Source organism: Hypomesus transpacificus, chromosome 10 (assembly GCF_021917145.1).
Source record: "Hypomesus transpacificus isolate Combined female chromosome 10, fHypTra1, whole genome shotgun sequence".
Lineage (NCBI taxonomy): Eukaryota > Metazoa > Chordata > Actinopteri > Osmeriformes > Osmeridae > Hypomesus > Hypomesus transpacificus.
In genome coordinates, this window is record NC_061069.1 from 310093 (window position 1) to 328690 (window position 18598).

Below are 18598 nucleotides of genomic sequence, written 5' to 3' on the forward strand. Positions count from 1 at the left end.
TTGTACTCCTAAAATGAGAAAGAGTACTCAATAATATTTGTTATAGGTATTATAATGTATATGTATATGTCAAGTGTTCAAACATCTTTTTAGCGTATTTGGAAATATCCTCTTTATAAAAAAATCTACCTTTCAAATATGTGTATGACAGGATAGACAGTCAGATAGAGAATGAGAGAGAAATAAAGAGAGAGAAAGAAAAATGGGATGAAAATGGATGAAGAGTCAGAGAAGGCTAGATAGAGGAGAAAGAGAGAGACAGAGAGAGAGAGAGAGAGAGAGAGAGACCCTGGCCCTCTGCTCTGTGTAATTAAAAGGGGGTGTCTATCAGGGCGTCTGGGTCTTTGTGTGGGCCCATATGTTTGGCTGCTGATATAAGGAGGATTATTCTGTTTGGGAGACTGCTAACAGCCTGTTTATAACCTTGGCACAGACTGCAACCTAATCTGGCAGCAGCTCTGCCCCCCTCCGCACACATGCACCGCCACCACCCAAATTCTTACTGAAAAGCACATTGGCAACTCTGCCACAATGGGGAGATAGTCTTGACCCAAATTCAATGTCTGCCTGCACCTCATTCAATTTGTGTGTGCGTCCATCCTTGTTTGTGTGTTTGTGTGGGTGTGTGATTCATCTCTCATGTCGATTTTTCTGCTAGTGATTGTAAGATTACCTTTTCATCTGTTAGTCTATAATTTCTTCTTTGTTGCCTCCTACATGACTGACTGACTGACTGGAAAGTTTATTCTTTTGTTCTCAATGTAGATTGTACAAAGGCTTTTTTATATGATTGAGTGAACCGTGATTTGAGTCTGCCACTGACAAGTGTTTTGTGATTAAAAGTTCTTTGTGTTTTTGGAATAATTGTTCTAGTTTTTCTACATTGGGAATATTTAAATGGCTCTGTTGGTATGCTAATTGGAACATGATTGATTTTCTAAATGTATTAAACTAGAAGGAGCAGCACTAACAATAGCTCCTTGGAGTGAAATTGTGAGTTTTTTTTTGCAGATACTTTGCCACTGAGTGGTGTTCAGGATTGATTGTTCAAGAACACCAGAGACATTTTAATCAAGACCTCATTATAAAGGTGAGATGGTCACGTAGTCGTTGGCAATGGGACTGCTAAGGCTTGATATCAAAAGCAGGCACTTAAACAAAAGTCTTCACCCCTCTCTATAATACACCCCAGCATGACCCCCACTTTCATTTCAGACAGACATGTTGAGATTTGATTAATTCCACTAAAGTGGTTCATCATTTTCTCCTGAAATTGTTCAATGTATTATTAAGTACTACAGTGTTAAAGACAACACCCCCCCCCCACACACACACATCCATGTCCACCAGAAAGAGTTCCATGGCCAAGAGTGACAGAAGAAGAGAACTGTCAACCTGTCATAGAAGAGGGCTACAGGAGACTGGCATGGCGGGTCCCTGGAGATGCCAGACAACTGGGTCAGACTGATAATGTATTATCTGACTGGTCCCTCAACATCAACACCACTGCGGAGAGAAAGATAGAATACAACCTTGATTGTTGTCAAAATAAGAAAGGAATAATGCAAACGGAAGAGGGTAGGGATTAGAGGAGATACAAATTAAATATTTTCATTCTAAATAAGGAGTACATGAAGACTCTTTATTTTACATAAGGACAATAAAACTCTGAACTCATTTCTGTCATCTTCGTTCTCAAGGTAAACTCCACGGAGAGATGGTTAACATGGGGTCATGAATTATATAGCTTCTTCAATGAATAGTCCCGCTTCAAACTGCCGGGTCTCATACCCATTTCTGTGTAAGGGCTGAACAAGTCCCTGCATCAGCAAAGTCCATTTTCATTCCAGTGCAATATTCCAGAGAGGCCAGAGCACAAGCCTGCTGTGACTAGTCCCCCCTCCCAGCAGGTGAGGAAATCAAACAGGCCCTAAAAATAGACCGGCAGCTGGGAGCTCTTCACTTTGGAGGGAGGAGGGAGGGATGAGTAGGAGGGAGGATAGAGGGAGGGATAGAATCAGGGGGTCCAGCTGGGGAAGCAGGTGTGTGTGCAGAATGACCGTCAGGAAGCACCCGATAAAAATCTTGGAAGATGTTCTCCTCCATGCCAGTTGGTTTGTGTTGATTTTTGGGTTGTTTTTGTGTGTATGTGTATGTGTATGTGTGTGTGGCATATTGATTGTCAAGTGGCCAGCCGCAGACATGAGGCTTGAGAGATTCCTGGTATTTAAGTATTTTGACAAAGCTTTGGAAGGGATCCTTTATTTCCCATCGGTTGGGTTTATTTGTCTTCATGGTAATGATGTCTAGCACTGTTTGCATTATGGTATGTGGTTCATGAATATGAGCCTGGGGCAAATCAACCACACACCACACACACACACTCCACACACACACATACACACACACACTAGACACACACACTGTGACAGCAGGGGCTCTCCCTGACCCAGTATCCAGTGGAGCAGCCTGAGGGGCCAGTGATTAACGTCAAGGAGGGTCTGTCCGTTACCGCTGCCGTTGGTCCTGGCCAGCAAGGCTCCTGGTCCTCCACGTTCCACACTTCCCAACCTCTTCTTCAAATGTGGCCTGCAGGCCATGGGATTGTCACATCCACCTTCCCAGTCCTAACCCCCCCACATCCTTGCCCTGTTCTAAGAAGCACCTTCCCCTCCTTCTGAGCCCTCTCTGTCTTTTTCTCTGAAATCCATGCTGCTAATTACTGCGATTAGCTTCATTGTTAATCAGCTGTGTTTGAGGCGATGGAGATGCAGTGGAAACTTGGTGGCAGAAACATTTGTTTAGTTAATTTATCCTTGAGTTGCTCAAGTAATGAGTTATAGAAAACGAAAGAAAGGCCAAATATGGAACTGTTTCTTTCTCCTGGCCGGGGTTAAATACCAACACTCGGTCAGACTTAGCCAGTGGACTTGAAGAGGCAGTGATAATAGAGTTTGATGTCTTGCATTGTTTTTGTCTCAGCTGCCAGGAGCAGGCTTGGGTGAAGGGAGGATGTTGTATGGCGGGGAACAGCAACACAACTAGTCTCCTGAGGATCTCAGTAGCAGTGACAGCCAAATTGCACACTCTGCAAAAACAGAATAAGATGTTCCACGGTAGATCTGGAGAGACGAGGAAACAGTTCCCGTCTCTTCCCTGGTCGCTTTGGTCTCTCTGGGTTTTCAGTATTCATTAAGGCTCTCACACACTATCTCTCAGTATGGGTTCAGTCATGCAGGAGCTTGAAGTTGAGAATCAGAGCCACTGCGAGAATGGTTCATATTTAGGTATGGAACTTTGATTCCATTGTGATTTGAACATTTTTGGGGTGTATGCTCTGTGGCTGTAGCACATACTCTGCATGCTTGGTAGCTGGTAAACAAAATAATTGCTGTCTCTTCTGTGTCATACATTCTCACATCATATCAGTTGGTCACATGTCAGAGAGGCTGGGTGAGGGTGGCGAGTGTGTGTGTGTGTATGTGTGTGTGGAGAGGGGGGGGGTATTCTACCCTCCTTTAAAAACCCTAGATCATCCCAGGTATACCTGAAGCAAATGCTGTCAGATGGTGTCTGTGTCTTCCCCCTTGTCAAAAAGCCCTCCCCCCTCACACACACACAAGCTAGTCCCGCGCATGCTGCCTCCAGATGTGGCTTAATTTACTGCGACTTTGCTAATTACTGTAATTAAGGATTAATTACTGTTAATTACACTTGCATAAACTCATTGCCAGTCAAAGAGCGGGAGCCTTATGAATTGTGCCATTCATAGGAACACACACAGCATGGAACTGGGGTGTGAGGGGAGCTCTCTGAAGGAGCTTGCTTGGCCCTCTGGCCCTCCCTGATTAATGTGCTGTGGAGAGGCCCCTTGTAGGGCCACCGACAGCTCCCATGGCCCGTCACCTCTGAGCTCCAGCCTGTCTTCTAGCTCCACCACTGTGGGGTCTGCTGGCTGTTATCAGCTCCTGGACACTCAGGCTAACTAGTCAGTGACACCATCCAGTGAATTGTTATAGTCTACTAAATTAGTTCAAAACAGTTCAACTCAGGTGTCCTACTGTTGACAATACCAAGCAACAAAAGCAGTTTGTGTTCACATTTCCATGATGGCAGCAAGTGTGTCTGGTGTAATTAGACGGAGATCACAAATGTGTAGATGCTACAGGCAGCTTTCTTATTCAAGATGAAGAGGACACCCCATGTTGTTGCTTTGGTAAACCAGTGCGCCCCATGCACGCACACAGACAGAGATGAGAATACAAAACATCATCGTCATGTTATCATACTCTATTTTAAATGAGCATCACTGGCTTTTACAGCTCAGCTATATGGTATGATATCACATTGAGAGCTTTCCACAACAACGCTGACCACCCACTGGGATTGCTGGTGGCTGCTCTGCCCTCCATACATAAGTGTGCATCCCTTAAGACACCTTAAGATGGACCTTGGACTAGTGGGGTAGAATAATGTTCCCAGTTTTAAATAATGACATGATTATTTGAATGAAGGTCTTTTAAGTTTGAGCGTGGTGACTGGCGTGTGTGGGCAAGTAGGGAAGCGGTTGTACGGGGAGGAAGGGGTGTAAATGGCCTTTCCTCTGGTGCTGGCTGCCTCGTTATCAGCACAGCCCCCCAGGCCCCGAGCACGGCCTGTCTAAGCCTCAGATGACGATGGTAATTACCGTTATTAGAAGTAGCTGCGGGGGGAGCTTGCTCTGAAAACACCCAAGCTGGCTGGCTGGGTGACTGGCTGGCTGGGTGACCGGCTGACTGGTTGCCCTCTCAAACCAATTCTGCTGCTACATGAGACTACAGGTCACTAGTGGGGAGTCAGAGATGGAGAGAGGAGAAAAATGGGGAAGATGGCAGGAGAAAGAAGCAGAGGGGGACAAGTGGCCACCAAATCCTCCTAATGTGACGCCTGTCAGCTCCTCTCCCACCAGCTGTCACCTCCCAAACGCACTGGGATTCATTTTTTTAATTGACACCTCACTTTCCTATTCCATTTCTCTTTTTCGCTTCTAACCTCCCATCCCCCACCCCCCCCTTTCCACTATCAGCTCCCCCCTTCCACCATCATCTTTCTTCTTTCTCTCCCTCCCCATTGATGGGGCTTTTTGTCATTGTTTTGGATCCTCCTTGACATTGTCCTAGCCCCCCCCTGACCATTCCAAAAAGGACATTCTCCCCTGCTCTAACCACTCCTGATGAAGACACCAAAGATGAGAGCTAAAAGCAAAAAGAGCAGAGAGCAGCTTCATGTGCCCTTATGTGGCTGACTGTTCTGGGCCCTTTTTCAGTAGATGGAGCAAATATCGGAGAAGGGGGCTGGTAGGGGATACCATCATAATAAGAATGTATACATTTAGCAGATGCTTTTCATCCAAACTAATGCAAAGGGGGGATTTTAACCTGTGATCTCTTGATCTGTAGTCAAAAGCTCTACCAAGGAACTATACCTATTTCATTTAACAGAACTTGTTGAATAATGTACTTGATTTCCAATGCTAATAGGTCGATCAAAAAGTAAATAGACTAGATGACTCATAGTTTTTTCTATAGGCTTGTGAGAGATTCTAATCTCTTAGGTGGTGAGTGGTTAGAAAGTTCATTTTCCATGTTCCCATGACATACCTTTAGCACATGCAGCGCACATGGTGATGATGTGGTTTGTAACTATTATTGCTTCAAGAACCGGGTAACAAGTGGTAGTTCTGGTACTTGTCATGTGTAAATCACAGAACCGTTTTCAGGTTGCCAGGTTAGTGTTTTTTCCCATCCTAGAATGGTATGTGGCAGGGATGAATGGTGGTGATGTTACATTATCATGTGGCTGTCGCTTTCACTCCCGTTGACTGCTCTGTGACAGGCCCAAACACTCTTCTTTCTCCCACACACATTCACTAGCAAACACACACATACACGCACACACACAAACTGGCCTGCGTCAGGACTAGATTTATTAACCGCTGAAACCCTGGATGACGTGTGCCCACTGCCCACAGAATCAATACATAATACAGCCACACATGCTGCCCAGCCCTAGCCCTAGTGAGTGTGACTTGCAGAGCTAAGCAGGGGATAGACACACACACAGCACTGCAGAACAGAGTGTATTGTGTTACAGCATCGATGTGAAATGGATACGGTCCAGCGCTGGGTGGTAGCTGCCAGTCAGACGAGGCGAGGAGGGTAAACCTTCATCATGACTGTCAGGGACATCACGGCTGCCTTGTTTAACCGTACATCTTCCTAATTGTGACAGAATACTTCAACATCATTAATTAAACATGCTTTCATTTTTAAACGCTCAGGGGGAGCCTGCGCTGGGAATGTTGTCTGCCAATACACACGCACTGTGTATGTGTGTGTGTGTGTGCATGTGAGGGGATGGTTTAGTTATGTGCAGTGTACAGTCCTTTTTTATCTCCCAGAAGGGCTGACAGGTTATACATAAACAAGTAAAACAACAAGCAAGGAAAAACCAAATAAGTAATTGATATATTGTAATAAAGGTGGCCTGTGGTGAATTGCTATGGCTTCTTCCATATTGATTATGATGACATGTTTACAGTGTGTCAGAGTTCACCCTAAGATATTAGGCTAGTGTTGAGCACTAAACGATTTCATAGCTATTATTGAACACAACTAAATAAAGCTGGTGGCTAAGTAAAGGGTAATTACGTCATGGCAGAGTGAATTGTATGATTATCCTTATTAATTGTGTTTATTTAATCCATGTCATGCTTTTAGTCCTGCTCTGGAGGATCTAAGGGATGAATAAATCACTGTTTGGCTCATTGAATGTCCCCTCCAATTGAGAGTAGCCAACGCTATAGCTTTACTGGCAAGCATGTGCGCTCGCACATACATATATTCACACACTCCTCATCTACAGTCAGGAAAAGCTACACCTTTTTCACCTCCTTTGAGCCAAAGAGACAGGCCCTGCTCCTTTACTTAGGGAGCCTCCTGGTGGTAGACAGAAGAACAACAGTCTGGTGCACACTTCATCAATAGAATCTTGTCCTGGTAGACCATGATAATTAGCTGGTGAAAGATACTGTTTCACGCCAATGTTGGTACATGATACACTCTATGTATATGTGGGGTAGAGGGAGATGGGGCTGTGGCATACATTTATCAGTTATCTGCCACAGAACATCATTTTACATCTGGTTGTGTGTGCGTGTGTGTGTATGTTGTAGCAGACCATAGTGCCTGTGGGAGTGTGAAGTAAAGGTTCAAACCATGGCCACTCGTCCACCTAGGCCAGAAGAAGCAATTTCTGCTTTTCCTTAACTCCACCTACTGAAACAATGTACTACTTGTCATATGCACTATTTGTATTTAGAGTCATAATTAATCAAATGTAATGAAAAACTAAATTAATATGTAATAACACTAGTTGTGTTGAGGTTGAATTGAAAAAAATTAGCATTCAGTTGGCTAGTGGTTATACAGTTGATTATTCCCCGATATTATGGTAGCTGTTGCCATTGATGTTAGATGGCTGTAATAAAATTTGTTTTACTCTTGAAAAAATCATAACTGCCTCACTCCAGTCAAGTATCTTGATATAATGTCAGATGTCCAACCGTTGTTGTAAAGCTACAGTAGGTAAACATCACAGCTCACTAAAAAGAAGAGCAAAGACAAATGGACTCTGCTGAAAGTATGTGTTAATTAATTAGAATGATATTAAAAAATCAATGAAATTATGCTTTTATTATCTTGTATCGCTGCCAGACTCTGTGAAACTATGGGTTTTATGGCACAGATGTGAGCTATTAAATGAATGGTCATATTTCAGACTGTATAGTTGGATAGTAGAATAATAAAAAAAAAAAAATCCAGATTAGACAACAACCACTCCCCAGACAGATACCGAATAATATGTCAGAATCTAACATCTCAGATTAATGCACAGTAACACAGTAATGTGTTACTGTGTCACGGTCCTGTACAGTGCAAGTAAAACTACTATATTTTGAGATATTGAAATTACCTTGTACTTTCTAGACAAGAATAGAAACTGAAACTTTTTCCATAACGACACGTGTGCCTCTCTTCTGCAGTGCTCAGTATCCGTGGCGCCCAAGAGGAGGAGCCGCCAGACGCCCAGCTCATGCGATTGGACAACATGCTCCTGGCAGAGGGTGTGTCTGGACCAGAAAAAGGGGGTGGCTCTGCGGCAGCCGCAGCAGCTGCAGCAGCAGCAGGGGGCGTAGGGCCGGACAACTCAGCCGAACACTCAGATTACCGGGCCAAACTGACCCAGATTAGGCAGATATACCACACAGAGCTGGAGAAGTACGAACAGGTAGGAGAGACCTGGAAAGCTCTGGATCCAAACACACAGCCAAGGCCCAGTCCACAAGGTCTAAACACTGCCCGTCACCTAATCCAAATCCAAGTAGTTTTATTATTGACATGTTAAGCAAAATGTTACTAAATGTTTTCAGTGTTGGACATTACTTTAAATGGTCACTTTAGAATTGTTTTTAATCCGTCCGAAAAACAAAACTTTTTGTTGCCCTTATTTTGTTCCTTTTGTGATAATCTTCTCTTCAAACCAGATCTCTCATGGCATCTCTTGAGTAACCAAGCTCTAAACGTAAATTTGCACCTGGCAGTAATTGTATCAGTCACACACCAGCACAGTGCCAAGGAAGGCAACATGTTGTCATTCTCTTTGACGTCAAAATACTTCCAAATATTGCCGGCTTTTATGAGCAAGGCAGTAATCAGCACCAACTGTCAGTATGCATATACACCTGAGTATGCCCTATGTCACCACGCTATGTTCATTGTGTAGTGCATGAGTGAATGGTGCTGCGTGTGTAGGAGCGGAACGTACGTGGTATTGTTTTTTAACTGATGTGTCACCCTTGTGGTGACAGTCGACAGACACTCCAACTCAGAATGCCAGGCTCAGCCTGTGACTGATGCTGACAGAAAAGTAGAAAACGAGGTAACAATGACAAGGAAAAAATACAGAAACATAGAGAAAGAGAGAGAGAGAGCTCAGACCCATTGAACTTGAACAAAACTGAAAGTCTGCTGTCATTTTGTCTTCACTTGTCAATAGTTTTTTTCCTGTGCTGTACACCCCCTCTATATTCATAGAGCACATCACTCAGCCTCTTTCGACACAAAACTTTGACTACTGTAACTTCATATGTAACTTCTGTAACTGCTTCACAATAACAACCCCCATCAAAATGTTAACCATCCAGTTGGCACTTGGGATTCCCCCTCTTCATTCCGTGCCTGTCTGTGGATGTGTGTGTGTGTGTGTATGATTGTCGGTGTGTATGGTTACCTGTGTGTGTATGTATGTAGGCCTGTAACGAGTTCACTACCCATGTGATGAACCTGCTGAGGGAGCAGTCTCGGACACGTCCCATCTCGCCCAAGGAGATTGAGCGCATGGTGGGCATCATCCACCGCAAGTTCTCCTCCATCCAGATGCAGCTGAAGCAGAGCACCTGCGAGGCCGTCATGATCCTGCGCTCCAGATTCCTTGACGCCAGGTCTGTCTACGCGTGTCTGTACTGTGAGTCCGTACAGGTGTGTGCGAACTGGTAGAGCTCAGAATTTCAGATTTGAGTGTTTCCTGGTTGTACCTTTTTGCAGTTGTAAATAGAAGAGTAAAAGACTAGATCCCCTTTGCCTGTTCAGAAGTACTTGATTCTGAGTGGCTTATCCTCACACTCTCTCTCTCTCTCTCTCTCTCTCTTACTGTCTCTTACTTCCATTGCCCATTACCCCCCCTCCCCCTTTCACCTTAAAGACGGAAGAGGAGGAACTTCAATAAGCAGGCAACGGAGATCCTGAATGAGTACTTCTACTCTCACCTCAGTAACCCCTACCCCAGTGAGGAGGCCAAGGAGGAGCTGGCCAAGAAGTGCAGCATCACAGTCTCCCAGGTGCAGTACCCTACCATACCACACAACATCTGCAAGAGCAACAGAGGTTTTTGTATAACCACAGTCAGTTATAAAGTCCACCTTAGTTTAGTTAAAATGCTTTGAACTACACAGTATTGTCAGTGGTGAAATGCTCAAAGCTGTCTTGTCTTTGAACTTCTACTAATTCAAAAACGTCTATACATTATCAGTTACTGTTTTTACAAAAGGAATGCATTTATTTATTTGGACTCTCCAGGTATCCAACTGGTTTGGTAACAAGAGAATCCGATACAAGAAGAATATTGGTAAATTTCAGGAGGAGGCCAACATGTACGCAGCAAAGACGGCTGTGAGTGCAACGAGCGTGTCTGCTCAAGGCAGCCAGGCCAACTCACCCTCGACCCCCAACTCAGCAGGTCAGCACAAGACAATGAGAAACAAATACAACCGTTTCAGCTTAAGACTCAGACACAACATGTGAAGGAGGGACACGATGACCTTTTCCCAGACCTCCGCTGAAGAACCATCCCTGGGTCTCTCTATCTCTATCATTCCCTACTTCCCCATATTCCTTGATCTTTCTCTATATCTTTCCCCTTTTCTCTCCCATCTCTGTCTGTGTGGTGGGTTTTGTCTGGTGAGCTGGGTGGGATATATTGACCGTCTGGTCCCCCCGAGGCTCATCCATCCTGCTCCTTGTCCGGTTGACCTCCTGTAGGTCATTAAGCTGCTGAAAGGGCAATCCAAGTCTTTAGTCATATAGGGAGTTTTCCACAGTATTGGATTATGGCCAGAGTTTTTTTTCCTGTCCAAATCTAGTTAGGCAGTTCTCTCTCACGTCTGTGGACATACAGTCCATTAAAGGACAAAGGATTATTTCGGTCTTCCTGCAGATCAATTAGTGCTTCCTTAACGACACACTAGTAACAAGCAACTTTGACAATGAAACCATACATCTAGTCCACGTAGGTTATGGCCCAGTTTTGACCTCAGTGCCTGCATGGCTATTGGTCATATTGCTATTCTGTTGTATTATTGTATTGTCGTATTATCATGCCTATCAGCCCTTCGGGTCTAATCTTTAAAACTTTTCTAAAACTGCTTTTTTCTTCAATTTTTTACAACATTTTAATCACAATTTAGGCAGTAAATGGTTGCGTTTATCCTCAATCTCATATATGTTGCTGCTATCCCACCCTTCCCCCACTTTTACTAATCCACTTACTGCATTTTTGCTGTTGCATGATTGTGTTTATTCCTCTCTTCCTGCTTTCACCTTTTTTTTCTGTATATATTTCCCTCTCTTTCTGTCTGCCTGTGTCTCTCTCTTCGTATCTCTCTCTCTCTCTCTCTCTCTCTCTCTCTCTCTCTCGCTTTCTGTCCTCCCAGGTTCTGCTGGCTCTTTTAACATGTCCAATTCCGGAGAGTTATTCATGAGTGTGCAGTCTCTCAATGGGGACTCGTACCAGGGGGGGCAGGTGGGAGCCAACATTCAGTCCCAGGTAGGCACCTCTTCCATCAGGGCCTGGAATATATTTGTTGTTGTTTTAGAGCAGCCCATCAGAGATAGAGATTCTCTTGACCTTAACCAGAGAGAAAGAGAAGTCACACTTTGCCCTTGGCAAAATATTAATACGGTGGTCATTGTCAACTCACAATTGTATAAACAACTACGACAGATTTGGAAACAATACAACAGCAATCAACACCCCTGACAAGAGTTACCATAGCCACTGGTGCCCAACAGACCCTGACCTTGCCCAGATGGACAAGAATGACCAACACAAGGTTTCTGTGTGTTGGGGTTCTCACCCTGGGTTGGAGAGTCACCCGTGGTGACATTCTCATTTTAATCAAGCCCTTCAGCCCCATCCCTTTATCCACTCTTTCATTTCTTTTTAAATCAGCTTTCCAAAAGCTTTGGGTGTCTTATGAATATGCAGAAGCATAATACCCTCAGGAAGAAGTAGTCTCTCGGGTTGAAAGCTAATTGAAACCAATGTCCTTATCGAAAGGTTATTTGGCCAAGTGTTACAAAATGGCTTCCCAGTCACTGAGGATAAGCAATGAGCTGAATATGTTAGAAATATTAAATTTGAGGCTCAGGGCCTCATTTACTAACAGGATTGTGCCCATTTCAGGCGTGAAATAGCGGGTAAAGACATAACACCGTATTTACAAAGGCAGCGCACTTCGGTAAAAACGCAGATTACCGCTGCTGGGAGGGTATAAGGGAAAAGGGGTGTGTATATTTTTCTAGCTCCTGGTCGCAGAACTATTATACATTTTTTTCCCGATTTTTCCCGATTTTTCCCATCTTTTAACGGCGCGCTAATTAACACTAATGGGCAGGGGCGCCGTATAGGGGGGAAAATTTAGGACGATTCTAAGGGCCCCTGACTGACAGGGGCCCCAAATAATAGAAAAGGTAATAGAAATGATCTATTAGTCTATTAGAAATTATGATTTTTAAATCTTTTTTTCATTGGGCCAAAATTCCTGGCAGCGCCCCTGCTAATGGGCGCTGATTGCCCGACGAGGATCTGGTTTGATAAAAACCACGCAAAATGCGGAAATACACCGTCCTCTATTTGCGGTTGGGCCAAGGCGCAGATTAAGCTGCAGTCGCAATGTTCGTAAATGAGGCCCTCAGAGCGCTGCTGTTGTGTTGTATTGTAAAATAATATGCATTACAAGTTCCCCGGTGTTCCTGTATGGTGTTTGAAATTGTTCATCACTGCCCTTTTTTATGTTTATTGTCTCATTCTGGGGCCAAAACATTCAGAAAGCTTGGCGGTAACCTTTTCAGTACCCTTTTTGCTATCAACCTGACCTTTTCATGGCTCTTTTTGTCACAGGGAGCTTTTGTTTGAAACATCTGTGCATCTGTCTGTTCCAGGTGGATACTCTTCGCCATGTTATCAGCCAGACAGGAGGATACAGTGACAGCCTTGCCGCCAACCAGCTGTACAGTCCACAGGGCATCAACGTAAGACAAAGACAAAACAACCTTGATTCTTTAATCAACCTTGATTTTATTGCTTTTTCTACCTTCGTTCCTTTGGTGCCCCCACATTGTTTTATTGAAAAGGTAGATGTGTCTGCTCCTAGCAGTGTCTGTCAGAGCTGTGCTCACACTGCTCTCAGCTCTCGTCCTGCCCTGGGTGGCACAGTGAGGACACACGTTGGGATTGGGGGGGGGGGGGGGTGGCCCTTTCATGCTCCTGGCTGTCTGAGGACATCAGCTCTGCCGAGTCACCTACAGCCACCAAGTGCAACGGCACAGGTGTTGTGTTGTCACCCTAAAGACAGCAAAACAGTTAGCTTGTGCTGTCAGGAAGACCTAAAGGAGTAGAAGAGCTGTGGAGCAGCACATATCGTGGTCACCTCTCCGCAGGCCAGAACAGGGAACAGAGATTCATAGCTAGGGGGGGGGGGGGGGGGGGGGTGAGCTTAGGAGCCAACAGAGCAGAGGAAGGTGTTTTCACTTTTAAGGCATACTTATTTGACACCCGACCACTTGTTCCATATCTACAACTTTGATTAGGAGCTTAACTTGGAAAGCGTTATTATTTAGTAGTATTTATAAACTATCCTCTGCCTCCCTGAAGATTTCACAGAGACCGGAGAGTGTTCCTGGGTTGTCACTGCAATCCTTGAATTTTAATTACATCTTTGATAGGGTGTTGCAGAAGCACATGATTTGCAAGTATTTTTATTCTTGCTTCAAAATTCGATGACAGACTGACTCAGTCTAAAATAACAGGGTTGGAAAATAAGAGGGTGCCAAAGCCCATTTCCAGCATTCACTGATGGCATGGAAATTGCCATTAATGTGCCAAATGCTCTTTAGCAGGGGCCTATCTCCGGTATGGCCTCCCTTCTCCAAAGCCATTATATTTCCCTCCCAATAGACAGTGTGATAATTTCCTATAATCGATCCACCCACCAGACGTCTTAAGGTTTCAGAGTGTTCGTAAATGGTCTGTAGATCCTCAGAAATAACCACCCATTGTTAGTGTTGTGGAGGGTGAGCCTTTCTGATGTGCATAAGTCCCTAAATTGCTTCTCCATAGATTACATCTAATTTACAGGATAGGAAAGGGAATGTTGTATTATCAGCACAAACCAGAGATTACTAATAACAATGTTCAACAATCATATTGAGTTGTCTGTCTTGTCTCTCCACAGACAAACGGTGGCTGGCAGGATGCCCCAACCCCCTCGTCAGTGACCTCACCCACAGAAGGACCCGGAAGTGTTCATTCGGACACCTCCAACTAAATAATTCACATTTCTAAACCAGGCCCCACAACAATGAACTGGCTTTGCCAATCACAGTATTAAAGATGTACAGAGCCTAATCTACGGAATCTTCTAGTTTCGAGGGGTGCTGCAGGATCCTAACTTACAACCTTATGACCTTTCTTAAGCTGCTGATGGACATTTGGGATACATTCTGCATCTTTCAGAATAAAAAAAGATAAAAACAACAACAAAAAGGTATAGCAATGATGTTTGTACAGACTTCACAAGATGTTCAGAGAGTAAGGGTTACATAGATATTTACCTGATAAGATTAAACCCATAAAACTTTGATTGACAAATGCTTTATTCTACCTCTCTGGCAACTAAAAGGTAGAATTATCAGAATGTTATTTGTTTGGAAATAACATATTTGTGAGCAAGAGGCTCCCCATCATGATTGATTTTGCAGTCTTTTCCCTATTCATCATAGTCATATAGATGTGGCTCCCCTGTTTACAGTGTGTGCTTGTAAAACTTGCTTTTGCCCTCTACAACAAGGAAGACTCAAATGAAACTATTTGGTGTTTTCCTACTGCCCCAAACCTAATGGAAGATACAGGTCCACCTGGTGTATACAGCGTGACTAGCACTGGTTGCGGTACATTTGCAACATATTGATTCGAGGTGGCCAAATTATGTAATGGAAATTGACTATCCACAGTAGCTGTTTGTCTTCCTGGTTTAGCGCTTGTAAGCCCACCTTCCCTTTGTAACCTATCAAAATGTGTGTGTCTGCCGTGGATTCCAGGAGGGCCTGGAAACCTTCTGTCCAACCTGTTGTCTGTTGAGGGTTTGTGAACTTGAGGGAATATTTGATCTTTCGTCTCCCCCAGAAAGGTAAACCTGTGAAATATGTCACGTGTAAAACTAAAATAAATACCTGTCATCAACAATCCAGATGAGCTCGATTCAAATCCTTCATTGGGACGAGAGTACAAACAGGTTTTAAGTCTCATCTCACACCGTCATCTTCAATCATTTGCTCTGGTTGGGTGCTGCAGCCAATAACAGTAGAGTAAATGGTGAGGGTGCCAGAATCATAAAGTCTTTATTGTATTATCTCATGTCATTTCCTCGCTTGACCTCTCACTTCACATGTGTTTAGCTTTGTCTTTCTGCACTTGTATAACCCATTCTAAAATGTCCAAGACTAAATCATGTTGGTCTTCAATTTGATCAAACTTTGAAATGGCTGATCAACCACCCCTTCACAAAAACTGAGATTCGATAGTGCAGTAAAAGCAACTAGATTATTCCAAGTTTGTATTTTCTCACAGACTGTAATTTTAGAAGGCAGATACTTTTCAATATTGCCAAATGTAGCTATAAACCAAAACACACATGTCCATCCAAAGTTTATTTTATCACAGTGCCATTCATGTTCATCCACTCCTGTATGTTTCATCACTCATCATAATGATGTTGCTGTGTAGCTCTTGAAAAATAGGAACCATCTGAACTATGTCTAATTGAACAATATTGTTGAACTGTCCGGTAGAAAATCATTTCAGCAGAAAAATGTCTTTCAAGGTTCTGTGTAACTAAGTTTGTTTTTCAGTACATTACATCAGAATCCATTTAAACAGGGAAGTCGTTATGATAATATAATTTCAACAGTAACACTTGCTCTATTAATGCAGGTAACACCAGGTCTGAACTTTAGGCCAGGAGATGGTTTTTGCTCTATGATGAAGAATAATTTTCTCAATATGTATTCTAATTCCCCCCTTTGTGACAACACAATGCTTTTCAATACTTTTCACAATAGAGCGATAACTCCCAACAACCAGTTGTAATGGCATTTATTAATTTTTAAACATTAGTTTGCTGTAACATGCTTGAGTTACTGGTATTGGTATCAAAAACAAAAAGAAATTCAGACTTTTCAATTGATTATTATCCATATTTAGAAACCATTCTAAACGCTAACAACCATAATATGTAACAAAAAAGGGAAATTCATTTGTTAGGCATCTTTTTCACATTTTCCAAAATTTTTATATTGTGTGGGATATATGTTATGTGTATTTTTTTCATAATGTATGCTACTGTTGTATACTTGCTTTCCCACCTATGTGAATTTATTCATGTTCTTAGCTCATGTGTTTATGTGCACCATAGTGCTTGACTTACTTTGTTGAAAAAGGGATTAAAATGCGATGTAATACAACACAACCAAGAAGTTGGATTTCATCTTTGAATACTTCAAGAATATCCCTTCTCAGTCAATTAATCAATTGAATTTGTTTTTGTATGTGACATAAATATGTAAACATAACTGTGTAACTCTAGAGGGAAAGTTGTACAAGGTCAGTGAATGCCCAAGCATGTTACTTTCATACGCTGTATGTGCTGCTGTTTACCAGTGGGTCAGATGGCACCCACCCAAAACCATCTTAGGGAATAAAACTTACAGCATTCTGACACACACATTATCACATGCAACCAAATAATTTGCCTCTGGTGTGATACTGGCCTATTTCCCCTCATCACTGGAATGGGGGGGGGGGGGGGGGGGGGGGGGGGGGGGGGGCTTATGACGGGACTTTTGCCCTGACTTGGGAGTGATGGTTAAATGCCAGAGCTAGCCTGCTTATTGGCCCTAGGCCAGCACATACAAACTTTTCATCTCTGGGAGAATATCAACATGGTTGGACCAGACTGGATCAATGTTCAGACCAAGAAGCTGCTCAGACAGAATTAGGAAAATACTGAAAAGGAGAAAGCTGATTCACCTCAACATTTCCTCATAAATCAAAATGGCATCAACGTGTCAGTGAAAGTGCACCGTTCTTGACTACAGTACTAAAACTATGGCACATATGATAATGACACGGCTATCCACTACTTATAAATCAATACCTCCACACCACTTGCAGTCCCTGTCATACAGTTAGCACTCCTGAACCCTCAGAGGTGGCATTCAATTGGCTGAGTGAAAACAAATGATTTTGTTGACATGTGTACCCAGCCGTGCTGGCAGCCTGATGCATGTGTTGTCTAGTGCTAGTGGGTGGTCCAGACAGCATGTCCAAGCTAACCACCCGCTGCATACAGTCCTATGGTGGAGCGACAACTACATTTACTGATGCAATTTCTACCAAACAAAACACGCAATAATCATGTTCAATTGTATAGCTACTTTGACAGTTTTGGGGGGAAAAAATTGTTATACAAAGGAAGGAAATTCCCAGAGGAAGCTCCCTTGACTTTAGGGTAATCATAACTAAATGTGACATATCCACACACACCACTGATGAGTGCAATGTGAAATAAGTTTTCAATTATTTGACGTGAACGATGCTCAACTAATTTTATTTGTTTTCCAACATTTAACACAATATTCTTTAAATGAAATAGAATATACATAAAAAATGACTTCCCCCCCTATAGGGTTTAAAAGGGGAGAGTTTGCATTTGTGGGGGGGAGTTCCAGACTGCAGAGCTGGTGCGTTTGAAGAACCGAGGTTTGCCCTTGTAGCCTGTGTATGGTGAAACTCACTCCTCAAGTTTTTACCAGGCCACCCGCATCAATGAATTGTTAGCTTTTCGTTGGCGTAGTTGGTAGTGGTGGCGCTTGGGAAGTCAGAGGTGGTGAGTTTGACTCCCGGTGGGAGCAGACAGTGGCCCGTATACCTCTGACGGAACTTGCAATACCACGTCTGTTACACTGGTGCCGTGACCTGGTTAGCTTCAGCTAGCCGGCTGGAGTGAGTTTGAGGGGTGAATGTAGCCTAAGTATGGTGAAACTCACTCCTCAAGTATGTAGCAGGCCACCCGCGTCAAAGACTTTCTAGCTTTTCATTGGCGTAGTTGGTAGTGGTGGCGCTTGGGAAGGCAGCGGTGGTGAGTTCGACTCCCGGTGGGAGCGGACAGTGGCCCATGAACCTCTAACGGAACTTGCAATACCATGTCTGTTACACTCTTGTCAAAGATGCTCTTCAATCTCCCCAAAGTAACTGTGCAGGTTCAGCGGATTGAAATATTGCTTCATCATTAACTGCTTTAGACTGAGGCCTAAAGGACACACAGTTAAAATGACATTAACATAATGTGAAGCAAATCATTTGTTGTCATTGTATCCTCCCCTTTTCCATAAGAACTGCGTAAGTATTCCAGAAAACGTTTAACGCTAAGGCAATTTCCAATGTGTCATTTTGATGTAATGAGGCAAATGCCACATTATACTGGCCGTGTGGACTATAACTATAGATGTGATTGGGTATCAGTTAATATATACTTATGTCTTGAATGAAAAGAGGCATATTCCTTTGTTGTCAAAATACCTTCTGCCCATGATGCAATGGGTTTCCATGGTGCCGACTCATCATCTGTGGAGTCATCGCTATTCTGGTCCATCCCATAATTCTC

General features: G+C 43.4%; 1 protein-coding gene across 2 annotated transcripts in view; it reads left to right on the forward strand.

The window, feature by feature from the left end:
- Positions 1-15124, forward strand: part of pbx1a (pre-B-cell leukemia homeobox 1a) — a 34944-nt gene extending 19820 nt beyond the window's left edge. Inside the window, exons 3-9 of one of the 2 annotated variants that reach the window (XM_047028007.1) lie at positions 8084-8328; positions 9351-9541; positions 9802-9937; positions 10176-10335; positions 11309-11421; positions 12819-12908; positions 14111-15124. In XM_047028007.1, the coding sequence (XP_046883963.1) occupies positions 8084-8328; positions 9351-9541; positions 9802-9937; positions 10176-10335; positions 11309-11421; positions 12819-12908; positions 14111-14203 (1028 nt within the window). In that variant the 3' untranslated portion in view covers positions 14204-15124. The remainder of the gene's footprint in view (positions 1-8083; positions 8329-9350; positions 9542-9801; positions 9938-10175; positions 10336-11308; positions 11422-12818; positions 12909-14110) is intronic. The other variant, XM_047028008.1, reaches the window with a different exon arrangement.
- Positions 15125-18598: the final 3474 nt, after the last annotated feature.